At 34.3% G+C, this 16,585-nt stretch overlaps 1 protein-coding gene across 2 annotated transcripts in view; it reads left to right on the top strand.

The window, feature by feature from the left end:
- LOC106871508 (mitochondrial Rho GTPase 1) overlaps positions 1-16,585 on the top strand; it is a 94,392-nt gene that overhangs the window by 66,846 nt on the left and 10,961 nt on the right. The window contains exons 15-20 of one of the 2 annotated variants that reach the window (XM_014918007.3): positions 724-818; positions 3,977-4,068; positions 5,761-5,883; positions 6,430-6,555; positions 7,526-7,722; positions 11,745-11,813. In XM_014918007.3, the coding sequence (XP_014773493.1) occupies positions 724-818; positions 3,977-4,068; positions 5,761-5,883; positions 6,430-6,555; positions 7,526-7,722; positions 11,745-11,813 (702 nt within the window). The remainder of the gene's footprint in view (positions 1-723; positions 819-3,976; positions 4,069-5,760; positions 5,884-6,429; positions 6,556-7,525; positions 7,723-11,744; positions 11,814-16,585) is intronic. The other variant, XM_014918008.3, reaches the window with a different exon arrangement.

Below are 16,585 nucleotides of genomic sequence, written 5' to 3' on the forward strand. Positions count from 1 at the left end.
AAGGGAAATATTGTTAATAGTTAAAATGTTATTTTGTTTTTTAAGTCATCAAGCAATGTTAGTTTCTTTATCATCATCGTCGTCATATCATCATCCTTTAACATCCATTTTCCATGCTGGCATTGGCTGGATAGTTTGATCAGTGCTGGCAAACCAGTGAGCTGCACCAGGTTTCAGTCTGATTTAGCTTGGTTTCTTTGGCTGGATGCCCTTCCTGATGCCAACCACTTTATAGTGTTTTCTGGATGCTTTTAATGTGACACTAGCATGAGCACTCATGTGTGGCACCAGCACAGGACTCTTGCAGGCCAATCCTCTTCACCAGGGGATGCAGCCTTAACACTTCTGCTGTGGAGGACGGGTCTTTTTGAATACAGCAAGGTGCCAGGTATCTCAGTCCTAAAAATTTGCCTTGACAAAGTCAAACTAGTTTCTTGTCTCAGCTTTTGTATATTATTGATTTCTCTATCTTTTTAGAGTGAAATTCTATTTGGTACTATAAAATAGGATGTAGGTTTAGTAATATGAATAAAAATAATAAATCTAAATGAAGAGAAACTAGCTAAAATAAGGTTAGGGAAAAGAATAATGTATATTTAGAAAAAAATACTATGCCATGTATGAGTACATATGTGTGTATTGGATATGGTTGTAAGCTGCTGTAAATAATTCATATTTATGTATATTATTTTACTGAATATTATTCTTTTGTTTGTTTTTAAGGTTGACTACATTATTGGACCATCCAAGAACTATTGAATATCTTGCATATTTAGGTTACCATTATTATTTTGACAATCAACTGTCAGCTATTCAAGGTAATAATGTAACATATATTTGTTGTGTTATTGATGTAAAACATTGTAATATTATTGATGTGGCCTTACGCCAATGTTATAAATCAATATTATTGATGTGCATCTCTAGATAGTGCAAGTAGCAAAATATATTATTTAAAACTCGAGGTTAGTGTTTATATTTTTGCCCATATGACCAAGTTGACATTCTCAGGATTTAAAGTCAACAGCTGCTCTATTGAGTAACTTGTCATGTACTCTGTTTCAACTGGTCCCCTACAGTTGAAAGACCAGGTGTGTTTGCTTGAATTAAAAATGATCATATTGTCTTATGTTGTGTGCACTGATTCTTTAAGTAATCAATTGTTTGAGCTTTCATGACCAGAAATATCCCTCAATGATTGATCACCCTTGTTGACTGAATATAGTTTAGGAATGCTGTTTATAACTTTCATGTATTTCCTCATGGTAGATTAAGTGAAGCAATAACCAGTTATGGCTGTGTGGTTTAGAAGTTTGCTGTGCAACTGTGGGGTTTCAGGTCTGATCCACTGTATAGGCTCCACCCATCTCTTATCTCTTCCTATCTGATTGCACCATCATGATGTGTTGCCAGAGCTCTTTCATCTTTGTGCTCAATCAACTCTGGTATTTTTCATGGTTCTGTTCTGCCTTTAATTTTCCTTTCTTTTAAATCAGGAAAATCGAAGGCATAGATTTTGATCAGATTAATACTGAATTTGAAAATCTGTTGATTAGTGTAGTGTAGAGAATGGCAAGATTTTTAGAGGACTAGTGTCTTAGGAGTATAAGATTATATAAAATTCTTTTATTTGTTTCAGTCATTTGACTGTGGCCATGCTGGAGCACTGCCTTTAGTCGAACAAATTGATTCCAGGACTTATTCTTTGTTAGCGTAGTACTTATTCTTATCAGTCTCTTTTGCCAAACCGTTAAGTTATGGGGACATAAACACACCAACATCAGTTGTCAAGCGATGGTAGGGGGGGACAAAAACAGACACACAAACATACACACACACATATATATACATACATACATACATATATATATATATATATATATATATATATATATATTAACTGGGAAGATAGCTTTCACGTGTAGCAGATGCACAGGGGCAATAAGCACCACAGATGCTCAGAAAACAGACTCCATCATATGCCAGGGGAAGAAGCTAGAAGTAGTTGATAGCTTCCGCTAGGTGACCAAGTCTGTAGTGGGGGTGGATGCTCAGAGAGTGTTACCACTAGAATAAGAATAGCCTGGGCAAAGTTCAGAAAGCTTCTATCCCTACTGGTGACAAAGGGCCTCTCGCTCAGAATGAAAGGTAGATTGTATGATGCATGTGTGTGAACTGCCATGCTTCACGGCAGTGAAACACGAGCCGTGACTGCTGAAGACATGCATAGGCTCGAAAGAAATGAAGCTGGTATGCTCTTTTGGATGTGTAATGTCAGTGTGCACACACGACAGAGTGTAAGCGCCCTGAGAGAAATGTTGGACATAAGAAGCATCAGATATGACATGCAAGAGAGACATTTACGTTGGTACAGTCATGTACTGTGGATGGACAAGGAGGGATGTGTGAAGAAGTGCCACTCCCAAACAGTGGAAGGAATCCGGGGTAGAGGGAGACCCAGGAAGACATGGGATGGGGTGCTGAAGCATGACCTTCGAATGTTGGGCCTCATAGAGGCAATGACAAAAGACAGAAACCTCTGGAGGTATGCTGTGACTGCGAAGACCAGGCGAATAAAATTAGTCCACAGCTGTAACCTACACCAGTGTCACATAACCAGCCCACTCAAAAGTACTTTGAATCGTAGGGGTACATCAACATAAACAGCAATATCAAAATCAAATGGAAATTGTAGTTATGAGCCCCATGTTGGTGGCATGTAAAAAGCACCATCCGAACGTGGCCAATGCCAGTGCCACTTTGACTGGCTTCCATGCCGGTGGGACGTAAAAAGCACCATCCAATCGTAGTCGATGCCAGCTCCTCTGGCCCCTGTGGCGGTGGCATGTAAAAAGCACCCACTACACTCTCGGAGTAGTTGGTGTTAGGAAGGACATCCAGTTGTAGAAACACTGCCAGATCAGATTGGGGTCTGGTGCAGCCTCCTGACTTCCCAGACCGCAGTCGAACCGTCCAACCCATGCCAGCATGGAAAATGGACGTTAAACGATGATGATGATGATATATACGACGGGCTTCTTTCAGTTTCCGTCTACCAAATCCACTCACAAGGCTTAGGTTGGCCCGAGGCTATAGCAGAAAGTGCCATGCAGTGGGACTGAACCTGGAACCATGTGGTTGGTAAGCAAGCTACTTACCACACAGTCACTCCTGCGCCTATATTTAAGTTCAATGAGAAACTTATGAAGGGCAAGAGAGCTGCATAGATTCATTTTAATTGGAGCTGGAATATAGTTAAAAAGACCATAAAATGCAAAGTCTATCATAGTCATTGTAATAGTTTACAGCATGATGTTAGCTTTTTGCTGTTTGTCTTTACACTTATTCATGCAATCATGCATAATTTAAGGATTTGTTAATGTGAACAGAACCAACACAACTTATGAATCATGTACAAAAATGCTCGAAGTTACTACAAATACTAACCCTCACAAACTCTGTCATCTTTTGAGATGATTTCACATAAAATAACATGGCGAAACTGCATTACAAAGATTAGATTTCCTTTCACAGAAAATGCCTCAGCTCTGATCAGTTGCAAGCTCCCTACAAAGCTCACACAAGAACCTTAGATTGCAGTCAAAGGAAAGCCATTTGACTGACTGGCAAAGTTTCAATCACCAATACAATCAATAGCACTATCACTGCTACCCTATCTAGTATGATTACAATCTGTCTTGTCTCTTTCCTACAGTATCTCATCACCCACATTCTGCACTAATTGTTTCACCTAGAACAACAACTTTGGGTTTCATGCCTCATTGGTGTTTATTCAAACTAAACATCAAACTCACCAATTTTACTCATTTAAGTAGGGCTTGAAAAAGCCCTGGATAGTACCCTCATATACATTACCTCACCATACATTGACAAACTTAACAGAAAATTACCAGTACAGCTATTAATAATTTTTCAACTCTTAATTGAATTTTTTAATTTTTTTAATGTATTGCAGTTACAAGAGATAAGAAAATAGATTTAGAAAAGAAACAGACTGCTAGAAATGTATTTCAATGTTATGTAATTGGTGCAAAGCATTCTGGAAAGGTATGTATATTTAAATGTTTGTGTATGTAAATATTGTGGTTAAGAAGTTTGCTTCTCAACGTCTGATTTTGGGTTCAGTTCTACTACATGATACCTTGGCCAAATGGCTTCTTTTATATCATGGTACTGACCAAATCCTTCTGAGTGGATTTGGTCATGAGGAACTAAAAGAAGTCCATTGCATATATGTGTTTCTCCTTGTCTTGTTACTGAGCCTCAATAAGCAAATGAGTGTATTGACTCTGTAGCTAGCTATAAGCCATTGATCTATGAATTCAAATGTTTCCACTGACAAATTATTTTTGCCATTTGCAATCAACCTTGCTGTGAAATGGCTGTTATTTTTACTACCAGTTAGAACAGATTAGTATAAGGAAGTGGATCCTGCTGTTGATATTTCTTAAAATATTCATATCAGTATTTGTACACATGTTAAAAATGGAAATTTGGGTGTTTCGTTAGTAACAGAAATAATCAAATACTTTAGTTCATTGTTGTAAGTTGTGATCTTTTTCATTAGACTTCAAATTATGTATGTCAATAATTTAAACTTGTATACAGTTGTTAATTACTATGTTATAAAGTATGTTATATACCTTTACTAGAATGCTACCTATCATGTGATTTGTGACTTTGGAAGTATACTTTTGCCACCATGGGTAATATTAGGAAATATGGCATACATGCAATAATTATAATTTAACTTTTATCAGATTTTTTGGTACTTATGTAAAATGATGAAATGAATACATCATCATTTAATGTCTGTTCATGTAGGCATGGATTGGACAGGTTCCATAATCTGTTTGGGCTTGGTTTCTATGGCTATATGCCCTTCCTAATGCCAACCACTTTACAGAATGTACTGGGTGCTTTTTACATGTCACCATCACCAGTGCTTTTTAGGTGTCACCAGCACCAGAAGTAACAGAACACTAATTTTCAAAAAAAAAAAAATGACTACTCTGTTATTTACTACTTCTCTTCTGTCTCTGTGATTCTTTCTCTCTCACTGTGTATGCATAGTGCTCTTTTACTCATTGCCTGCCATCAGGCCTAGTTTGTGCACTTATCCTACACCTCTTATGTTACTTCTCTGTGTATCTCTCTTATACCCCACCCCATCTTGTGCATGACTGGAGAATTCAACCAACCAACATTTATAGTAGCTATTATTACATAGAGATTCCTTCTGCTGTTTCTAGATTTAATTAAAATTAAGACACAATTTTGTTGTAGGAAGCTAATTTTGCATAGGCATAAGACCACAAATTTGATGGGTTATTTTATGAACTCCATTAAGAATTAAAAGTGTAGTCCACTCTTGAGGGGTTTACATTTAGAACATGAAGGAATGCCATTAAATACTGCATGATGTTTAGTCCAACTCTGTCTCTGTTCTGCTAGGCTACCAAAGCATACTACTATGTATCAATAGGTTCTTTTATATATTTTTATTATGAGTTCTTAATTTTATTTACCCGACTAAAATCATAGTTCCACACTGAAGTTATAAAAAAACACTTCATCAAAAGTGCCCTTATGAAATATAATTAAGTGATAAAAATTAAAGGTTCCTTATTATTAAACATTCAAAATGTAGTTAAATTAAAAAAAAGAAAAACACTTTTCATGACTATTTAAAATGATATCTAATAATATGTTCCTTCTGTTTCTCCTTGTTCTTATCAGACATCATTCCTACAAGGTCATTTGGGACGAAATTTGCGTTATGTTGCCACCATAAACAAAGAACACTTTTCTTCATTCACAATAAATACAGTCCAAGTTTATGGACAAGAAAAGTATCTGCTGGTTTGTATAAAAATACTATTTATCTTTTTCATGCTCTTTTATTAGAGCAGCTTAATTTTCAAGCTGATATGGTAGGAATGGTCTGTTCTCCCTGATGTGTAAATATAAACATAGAAAAGAAAAATAGAATTAACAGTGACATTCTCTTTGTTCTTGTTACATTTTCATTGTTGTTGTTATCATTCTTATTGGTTGACTTTATATCTCTTAATTGAAACCCAAGTTAACTTTTGAAGAGAGTTAGTTAAAAACATCATTATAATTATAAACTGAAAAGTTCAGTGATGTTCCACACTCTGACAGTTGAATTTTGATGAGTTTGACATTCACACTGAACTTTCTTGTATTATTCTTTCTTGTTATTGAATTAATGTTGCATTATTTTCATATTATAGTAATATTATATTATTACACTTACAACATAATTCTGTTGAAAATATTGAATTTATTCAATTTCTTTAAAGCAGGGGAGTTATAACTCTCCAATCAACCCTTCTCTTTCATCTATAGCTGCCTACACTGTGCACTGTTCTTTTGTTATTGCAGCTCCATGAAGTTGATGTGTCGCTGTGCGACATGCTAACACCAACAGAAATCAATTGTGATGTTGCCTGCCTTATTTATGATGTCACTAAGCCAAAGTCATTTGAATATGCTGCTAAGATGTTCTTGGTAAATAACTAATCCTTTTCTTGATATTGAATCAATAACTGAATAGTGACAACAATTAACCATTATCTATATGTTACTGATTCTTAGTTTTTTGTTTTCTTTTGAGAGGTAGGTTTATTTGGAAAAATAGTATTGTGTGGGTCTGTGCACTTTGTTCTATTTAGTTTGATTCATTATTGTTATAATTCAAAGCCCATCAGAGTTCACGCTGTTTTTTATTCCTAGTTGATAAAATTAAGTACCATTTGCTTATAGTTAGATACCTGTTTAAAAGGTGCCATTAGTAATTTATTTGCAATGAATAGAATCTCTGAATGACACCAGTTCAGAAGTTAGTTCCAAGGTATAGTTGCTTTAAGTTAATGTAACTAAGATTGCTTTCTTGGAATTAATATTATTACAATACCTGCCAACAGATACACACATATTCAATGAAATAGACATCTTGAAAATATCCTTTTACAAACTTTACCGCTCTCCAAAAACTATACATAACTCCTCTTTCTCACTACTCATGAACAATGCACAGCTAACTTCATCATACTCCCTATAATTTCTAGTGACATTTTTTGGTTACTGACCAGACCAGGGTTTTCAAAAGTTTCTGCTTAAGGTCTATGCTGAGTACACAGTCTTTCCATATTGTTTTGAGCAACCTCAGGGTTGATCTTCCTGCACTGTCTTGCTCTGATTACCTACATAAAGTTTGCTGTTTGGTCATCAGTGGAGTCCATGTTCTTGAACTTGTAAACTTGGGCTAGTTTAACCCCTTGGCATCATAGGTAAGCTACTCTGGTTCCCTGGTGGCTGCCATGATCTTGGTCTTTTTAGTGCTAATCTCTATTTCAAATTTGTCAGAGACTTTGTCATTTAGTCTCTCATGCAAGATTTGTTCTCAAAATTAGTTATGTAAAATTTCATCTGCCAGCATTATTAACATGTTTACTAGTTTCTTATTTTCTTTAAACAGAAATATTTTTTCGATACCCGTATACCTGTATTGTTTGTTGCTTGCAAAGCTGAACACCGAGAAGTAACACAAGACTTTGAGATGACACCAATTCAGTTTTGTACTAAGTATAAATTACCACCACCACAGTACTTTACTTGTATCGATAAAATAAACAAAGACATTTACGTGAAATTAGCTACAATGGCTGCTTATCCGTAAGTATTTGACAAATTCTATTATTTTTTTAAAGGTTTTTATATTATTTACTCCTTTTAAAAAAAAGTTTTATCATATTCAAATACATTTTATGTATTTGTACAATTTCAATTTGCTGCATTCCCATCCCTTTACCTCACTGATTTTTATTATGCTTCACTAGGAAACATTTAATCTCTCTTTGATGGAAATTTCTGTACAAAACTTTGGAATTCTCATCTTCATGGATAGCAAAATAACGTAATCCACTTCCTGAACTTTGGCATTACTACTTGATAATGCAGACTATTACCACTTTTCCTGGATTCTACTGTTTCACTGTAATTATTGTTATGCCTTCTAAAATATATTCGTGTACCTTTTAGTTCAGCAGTATAACTAGATAATATTTTATGACAAAGGGAGAATATTAAATTTTATATGTGTATGGCTGTGTGGTTAAGAAGTTCACTTCTCAATTACATGATTTTAGGTTCAGTCCCACTGCTGTGTACCTAGACTGAAATTGAAAGAAGCCCATGTGTCTGTGTACATCTGCACTCTACAAGAGCCACTTGCTATGAGTAGTGTTGTTGTCATTTTTTCTGTCAACAAATTTTCTGTTCACTTTACACCTTCGAAGATGTGTGAAATAAGAAATCCCTTACTTGATAAAACTGGTTACAGTGTCAGCAACATGAAGGGCATCTAGCTGTAAAACAATGTCTCAGTAATACATAATGAATGACCCATGCTAGCATGGCAAAATGGATGTAAAATGAATCAACAAATAAATGTGTGTGTGCATGCAGGCTCATATCTATAGTTCATGTTCATGTTCAGCTTATAAATAAATTGATGTGATAATGACATGAACTTGAAACAATTATTTCATGCAAGTTAGGATCACATCTATTTATGAGAGAAATTCATCTTTTTTAATGTTTACTAAGATGGTGTACTATACTGCTAACAGGAAACAGATAGGGTTGGATAAGGCTGAGGTTGGCTTATAATGTTAGAAAGTCAGATCTTTGAAAATTAAGTCACAAATGAAATATCATCACAAGAAATTCACTATGACATGCTGTTGTGAAAATTTGTCCTACTGAAGTTAAAATATATGATTCAATCCAACAAGCATTTTTCAGAAAACTGAATATAAGTGCAGGCATGGCTGTGTGTTAAAAGTTTGCTTCCCAACTACATGGTTCTGGGTTCAGTCCCACTGCTTGGCACCTTGGGCAAGTGTCTTCTACTGTAGCCTCAGGCTGACCAAAGCCTTGTGAGTGGATTTAGTAGATAGAAACTGAAAGAACCTTGCTCTGTGTGTGTGTGTGTGTGTGTTTGTCTCCCACCACTGCTTGGCAACTGGTGTTGGTTTGCTTACATCCTGAAAATGCAGCTTAGATTTAAAATGGAATTGTAAAATAAACTGAGGATGGGGTAATATGATGCTCTGTAAGTTTGAAGTTTATATCTCACTGTATTATTGAACTGTGTTATTTCTGCCCCTAGTTTGGATAGAATTGAAGTTAACATCAAAGCTTTTCATTATTTCATAAGAAAAGCACAAGGAGTTTAGGTGCAGTTTGTCTTTACATATTAAGAAAGTAAAAATAATTTTAATGCATTTAACAAGTTTGCATAAGATAAACTGTTTTAAATCTTTAGATTTTACATTCACATTTTCTTTTAATTTATTCAAAACTATATTGATGAAAGTAGTTATAAATTGATATTTGGATAAACAGTTCCACAAAAACTGAGATTTCTTAACTTCTTTTTCATCATCATCATCATCATCATCATCGTTTAACGTCCGCTTTCCATGCTAGCATGGGTTGGACGATTTGACTGAGGACTGGTGAAACCGGATGGCAACACCAGGCTCCAGTCTGATTTGGCAGAGTTTCTACAGCTGGATGCCCTTCCTAACGCCAACCACTCAGAGAGTGTAGTGGGTGCTTTTACGTGTCACCCGCACGAAAACGGCCACGCTCGAAATGGTGTCTTTTATGTGCCACCCGCACAAGCCAGTCCAGGGGCTTTTTTAATATTATTTCTTTGTGCAATATAAATTTTTATTTTTATGGTCTTCATTTTAATCTAGTTGCATTTTGACTCTTTAGCATTTACTCTCTTTAATGTAATGTGTTTTTATTCATGTTTTGAATTAATCATGCATTATCTTGTATCTTCAAGATTTTGATGATGTACTTGTTTAGTTTTACAATGACATTGCAGGGTAGGTGCAAGAGGCCAGATCTAGCCAGTTTGAACATAAAACAAGTAGAATATTTTGACTGGACATGGCCTGTTTAAATGCTAGAAGGTTAATGTTAGTAATGATTTATGGCAAATAGTGTTTGTAAAGTGTTTTCACATTTAGTATCATGATCTACAGAAAACCATTATTGTAGTCTATACTAATATATAAGAATATGAGTTGTCACAGAAATATTTTGAGAGGAATTATTGAGTGTGTTGAGATTTCCAGGCTAATAATCTTGTATTTTAGAAAAGAGTGCCCCTAAAATTGAAAATCTAGGTAAACTTTGATATGTTTTTCTCTTGCTGCCATTTTGATCTGATTTGGTTTCCACTTAATTCTTTAACATTCTCTGTCAAATGTAATGCTTATTTACCTTTGTCCTGAATTAATCACACAATGTATGATGGCTTCAAGTTTTCAATGAGGTGATTGTTTATTTTCAGAATGGCATTGTAGGGTAGGTGTGTGAGTCCAGATCAGGCTGGTTTGAACATAAAGCACATACAATGTTTGGGTCAGCTATGGCCAGTTTAAATGCTAAAGGGTTAAATTTGTCAATAATTGGATTTACATATAAGTTACAATTAAGAGAAATATATCTTAGAGATTGTGAAAGAGTATTACAGGAAGTAATACATTTGGGCTTGTTTACTTTTTTACTGTTCACCAAAATCTCATGAATTAGATGTATCTTATTCAAACTTAGAAATACTTTGCAAGCTAAAGTATGCCAGTCTCCTGGCTATATCTTTTTGTATAGCTGCAAAGATGAATTAGTCAGTAAGCTTATTGGGTAAAATTTAAATCAGTTGTGAGATAACAATGAGGTTATGTAAGAGGCATTTTTCTAATCTTAGCATTTATGAAACCATTTACATTGAATAATGTTTCTTGCCTAAGCTTGTTTCATGTTCCTGTTATATTGGTTTGAGATTTGAGTCTTTTCTTTTTAATTACCTTTTATTTATTTTCTCTCTTTTGAGAACAACACTGAGTATGAGAACTTCAGGTATAAACAATTTCAAAGTCAAATATGTTCAATAACTGAAAACCTGTATTTTTTAGAAATAATTTAAAATAAACTAATCTGTTGTATTTATTAACTTATCTATTATTGCAACTACTATTATTTTATTGTCACTACTTAATATTTGAATTTCTAGTGAAAAAAGAAGTTGGACAAAATACAAGGGTTTTTAATTTGTGTTTTAATGGGGTTTTTTTCTATGTTCAACTGTTAATATATATATTTTGTTGAAAATTCTTTTTCTACTAATTATAGTCCTCTTTTTTCAGTAATGAAATCAATCTCATTACTTCAAGATTTATTTTGTTCAATCTTGAAATTTAAGTTCTGTTATTGTTCAGTTTTGTTCCATTTGACTATAGAAACACTTCATTAAACTATATATTGCCTTTAAATCAAACAAGCACATACAACCCCCCAATGAAACAAAAAGTTTTTTTTTTTGTTTTAGTTTTAAAAACATAGTTAACAGCAACATTATCTCTTCTTTGCATTGTGCTTCTATTTCTAATAATTTGCATTAATCAGTCCTCTTCACTTTTTTACATACTATGTAGTGCTATTTTCATGCAGTTGACTTTTTTTTTGTATAAATATATATTTCATTTTCCCTTTCTTCCTTTATCATTTCCCCACCATTTGTCATTTAAAAAATTTTTTTCGTTTGTAATGGTTTTCACTTGTCAGCATTAAGTGAGCTGCCTGTGTGTTTTAGCCCTCTCTTTGGTTTCTTTTTGCAGCAACCTCAAACGTTTGGTGCACATGCTGCTGGTCCATCAGCGATCAATCTGGTTGGAGGAAAAACTGAGGTTTTTTGTCTATCTTTGATGTTTCTTTCTTTGTTGTCATGTCTCTGGTTTACCTTAATAGTTGAGTCATAAACACTAAAGCATCCTTTTAATGTCACTTCTCCTACTTTGCTTTCACCTCACTTACCCAATTCATTTTCCAATAACAAAAACATAAGTTTGTATAACATCAGTAACCTGTATTTGATTAGAATTCTGCAGATTTTTCAAATTTAATGCTTTTCTTTTCTATTATATATAATATTTAAAAAAAAACCACCTTATTTATGTGTAAATATATTAGTGTTAATTTGATTATCTTGAAATTATCTAAGATTGATTTTTAAAAATTTCTATTAATGAATCAAACAAAGAAAAAATACATTTATTGTAGACATGAAAACTCCAAATTATATTTTAAAAGTCCATTCATATTATATTCCAATATCGGGTTTATAATTTGAAATTTCGATATTGTACATAGGTAACAAGTATATTCCTTACATCTCAAAAAGAGATGTATTTGACAAAATAAGCAATAAGATTTAAATTCTTATAAAAATGAAATCATTGGTAATTAATTTCTTGTTCAGTCAATTTATATTTTCAAGCAACGATCTTCATTGCTAAATTATAAAAGCAAAAACTGACAATTCATTTTGCTTCCTTGCATGCTACATTTTCTCTACTCCTCTTTAAATGTTAATGTTTCTGAAAGTTTTTAAATGTTAACATTTAAAATTAAAAAAGAATATTTTCTGATACCTCATTATTATTCCTACTATCACAATTCTAATAAGTTGCATGTAAATAAGATAGATATTGATTTCATATTTCTTACATCCATTGAAATAAGTTGTCCCTTATTTGATTCAGGTTTTGTATCTGTTTGAGTTAAATCTCTATTCTGATGTATTTAATAAAAAAATATATATAACTGATGGGCTCAAAGATATAATTTCTCGTCTTAAAGCATTATTATTAATAAATGTCCATGATAAGAATATGTAACCAAAAAAAAAAAAACGTTGGTGTATTAAACTAGTCACTGGATAACCATTGTTGATACCTGTGTAGTGTAACAAGTTAACAACATTAGTAATCAAATTTTTAGTGTCCATTCAAACAGAACCTGAAATTCAAAGAATGTTATGTTTTTCATATTTTGCATGAATATCTTTGGTAGTGGGGTCTTTTTATGATTGCTTTTGTTTTTTTTTTTGTTTTGTTTTTTTCATCAGTTTTCAATTGAATTGTTGTAAATGTAGGCACCTCTTATAATCAATATCTCAATGCTGTTTTCTGATATGCACTCATGCATGTACATGTGTATAAGCACACACACACACACACATATTCACACATGCCTGCACATAAGCACACAATTGAGAAACTGGCTAAATGTAAAAATTGACTGTCCTGGTATAGACTCTGAGTCAAACTAGTAATACAAAAAGATGTCATAGCCAATGATTGGTGTAGCAGTATTATTATCAATTGCTACAAGGCTTAAGAAGATACTCTAAATAGATGCAACTACAGAGGTATTAAATTAATGAACCAAGTTATGAAAATGACAGAAAGAATTAGGAACAGGAAAGATTAGGAGCAGAATTAGCTCAGATGAGATGAATTACAGTTTGTGGTAGAACATAATATCCTCTTCCTTTTGATGCAGCTACAGGGTAAGTTCTCAGTTTAGAGCAAGCCAGTATACCTTACATTTGTTGACCTCGAGAAGACATTTGATAAGGTACCATATTCTGTAGTCTAATGGTCACTATGAAAACAAAGTGTAAATGAATGACATATGAAAGTCATGCAAGACTTGAATAGAGGTCCCATAGCAAAATGAGACTCGAGAACTGCTACATATCAATGAGCTAGAAATTTGAAGTGTAGAAGCAAAAACTAGAATCAAGAAGCCACAAAGTAAATATACCAAAGACAAACGTTTTAGTAAGTAAAAGAATACAGGGGTCTACTACTATTCGGAATATGTAGAGAAAGAGTTGTAGGAATTCCATAAAGTGTGGAAACTATGATTGAACAAAGGTTTCATAGGAATCATAAGCAGATTGATGGAGAAGATGTAATAGATGCATACCATAAGCAGTAAGAGTTCCGTGTGAAATAATTGCTTTCAGTTACTTGGAAGACTCTCTCAACCAACTTAGTAGTGGAAGCTGGTGTTTTGAAAGCAGTGTAACCATAGTAAGAATATAGTAGGGAAAGTTCTTGGAGCTATTACTTGTAATAAAAGGATTATCTCTCAGAGGGAGATATATAAAGACTAGAAAAGAAAACGGTGGACATGCTCTGTTACATATATAATGATAGTGTGCATGAAAAGTGGAGCACAAATGCGCTGAGAGAAAAACTGAGTGTAAGAAAAATTAGGTGTAGTGTGTGAAAGTGAAGTTTATGTTGGTATAGACATGTGATGCATATGAAGGATGGCAAACAGTCCAAGTGGAAGGAACCTGTGGAAGAAGATTGAGTTTCATGGAAGAGATGATAGATGACTGCCATGAGTGACAATGGGTGCTTGAGAAGACCAGTTCAACTCTTGCAAGCATGGAAAAAGAAAACATATGACCTATTACTTCATGGTGTGGGGGTGGGATTCGCAGGGGAATTAGATTAGGGAAATGATATAAGGATGACTCCAAACTTGACAACACTAGGTCTCACAGACAAAGCAGTGTAAGACCGATGCACATAAAAATATACAAATCCATCTATGAAAAAAAATGATGCTAAATTAATTGTGTGCAGAGGAATGTCAACAAAGAGATGTATAACGAAATATTGATGAGTAATCATTTACCATTCACTTTATTTTCATTCAACATTTAATGAAGGAAACTGTTCTCAGTATTCATTAATGAACCCGCCTTTGTTTCATGACTTCAAATGCTTTTAAAAAATTGAATTTGACTGCCCTTTTTTTCAATCAGTTATTTCAAGAAAAGTATATTTCTGATATCCTGTAAGGTTTCTCTCTTCCTGGAATCATCATCATCATCATTTAGCATTTACCTTCTATGCTGGTATGTGTAGGACAGTTTGATATGATCTGACAAGTCCCAGGGTTGCATCAAACTCCAGTGTTTGTTTTGGCAGATGTTTCTATGGTTGGATGCCCTTCCTAACACCAACTATTTTATTAAGTGTACTGGGTGCTTTTTTTATGGTTCCAGAATGAGAGAGTTCACCATGTAATTTGAAAGATAAAAAGGCTCTCACAGCTGAGTAAGAATGGACTGTTTGTAATGTTGGTACAGTTAGAGATGAAGTTAGTGTACTAAAAAAACCATGTAAAAGAATGGGCATCCACAGAGGAGTAATCACCAGAGAACTCTGTCCTACTTGGCACAGGCTTCAGAGGAGTGTATAACAAAAGTGAGCATAACTTTCTTAGCAACTGATGTAGGTTGTTCAAATTGTACATAATGGCAGAGTAACTCTTTTTCTGCAGTTACTCTTTTTCCTGTTCTTTATTGCTGGTAAATAATGGGTTCTAAGCATAAGCAATGTGCTGTCATTAAATTCTTGACAAAGTGGGGTCCAGACTGTTCGACAACTACAGAAAGCCACATGTTGTTTAGAGATGACATCGTTAATGAGAGCAATATGCACAAGTGGATGAAAAGGTTACCAGCCACACAGTGGAGAAACTAAAGAACTGCAACCATTGTCACAAATCACCAGCGAGTAGACAAAGTGATTAATGCAGACAGATGAGTCATAATTTGTGAGCTAGCTCTACAACTGGACTCTGGCCGCAATGCATTACAGAAGATGGCTGAAGACTTTGGGTATTGTAAAGTTTGTGCTCCAGTACTTAACACCTGATTTGAGAGGGAAAAGGGTGGAAGTTGGTTTTTATCTGCTGCAAGTTTTTGGAACTAACTATGACATTTTATTCTTATCTGGTGACAGGAGATGAAATGTCAGGGTTCCTTTATAATCAGGAAATGAAGGCTCAGTCCAAGGAATGGCACCACACGTTTCCTCCAAGGTCTATGAAATTCAAGAACCAGGAATTGGTGCAGAAAGTTATGGTCACTGTTTTTGGGATGACAAGGGTGTCATTCTCCTTGATTTTCTTGAACATGGAAGGACCTTGAACAGTAATCAGTACACAAAGACTTTCAAAAAGCATAGAAAAGGGATTAGGAAAAAGAAAGCAAACAAGAATCTGAAAACGATCCATATCCGCTTTGACAATGCTCTACTACACCCATTTTCAGTAATACATCCAGCAACTGGTAAATTGGGCTGGTTATTGGTCACCATCCACTGTACAGCCCAGATCTGGCACCCACTGACTTCCACCTGTCCAGTCCAATGGAAAACAGTCTTTGGGAACAGAGATTTGATGACATAGAGGAGGTGAAAGTGTGAAGAAGTGGCTAGAACAAAGCAGACCTGAGTCTTTTCAAAGAGGATTTGAGATTTGGGTTCATCAATGGTGCAAATGCATCACTTGTGACGAAGACTATGTTCATTAGTATTTTTGTGTAGAGGTAGAGTCACTCTACCAGCATGTGCAATTTAAACAACGTACATCAGTTAATAAAACGTTATGCCCACTTTTGCGTTACTTTTAGAACGAGCCTCAAACAAAATGAATATGAAGAAGATGCCAGTATGTTTAACTTGAACTGTGATCAAGTTTCATTACAAAAGTATAGAAGAGACAAAGTAGACAAATCTTATTGAAATCTATTGATCAAAGTAACAGGTTTTTCGTGATCAACAAATTTACTTCAACTAAAATTTAAGTT

Source organism: Octopus bimaculoides, chromosome 1, assembly GCF_046866305.1.
Source record: "Octopus bimaculoides isolate indiv1 chromosome 1, ASM4686630v1, whole genome shotgun sequence".
Taxonomy (NCBI): domain Eukaryota; kingdom Metazoa; phylum Mollusca; class Cephalopoda; order Octopoda; family Octopodidae; genus Octopus; species Octopus bimaculoides.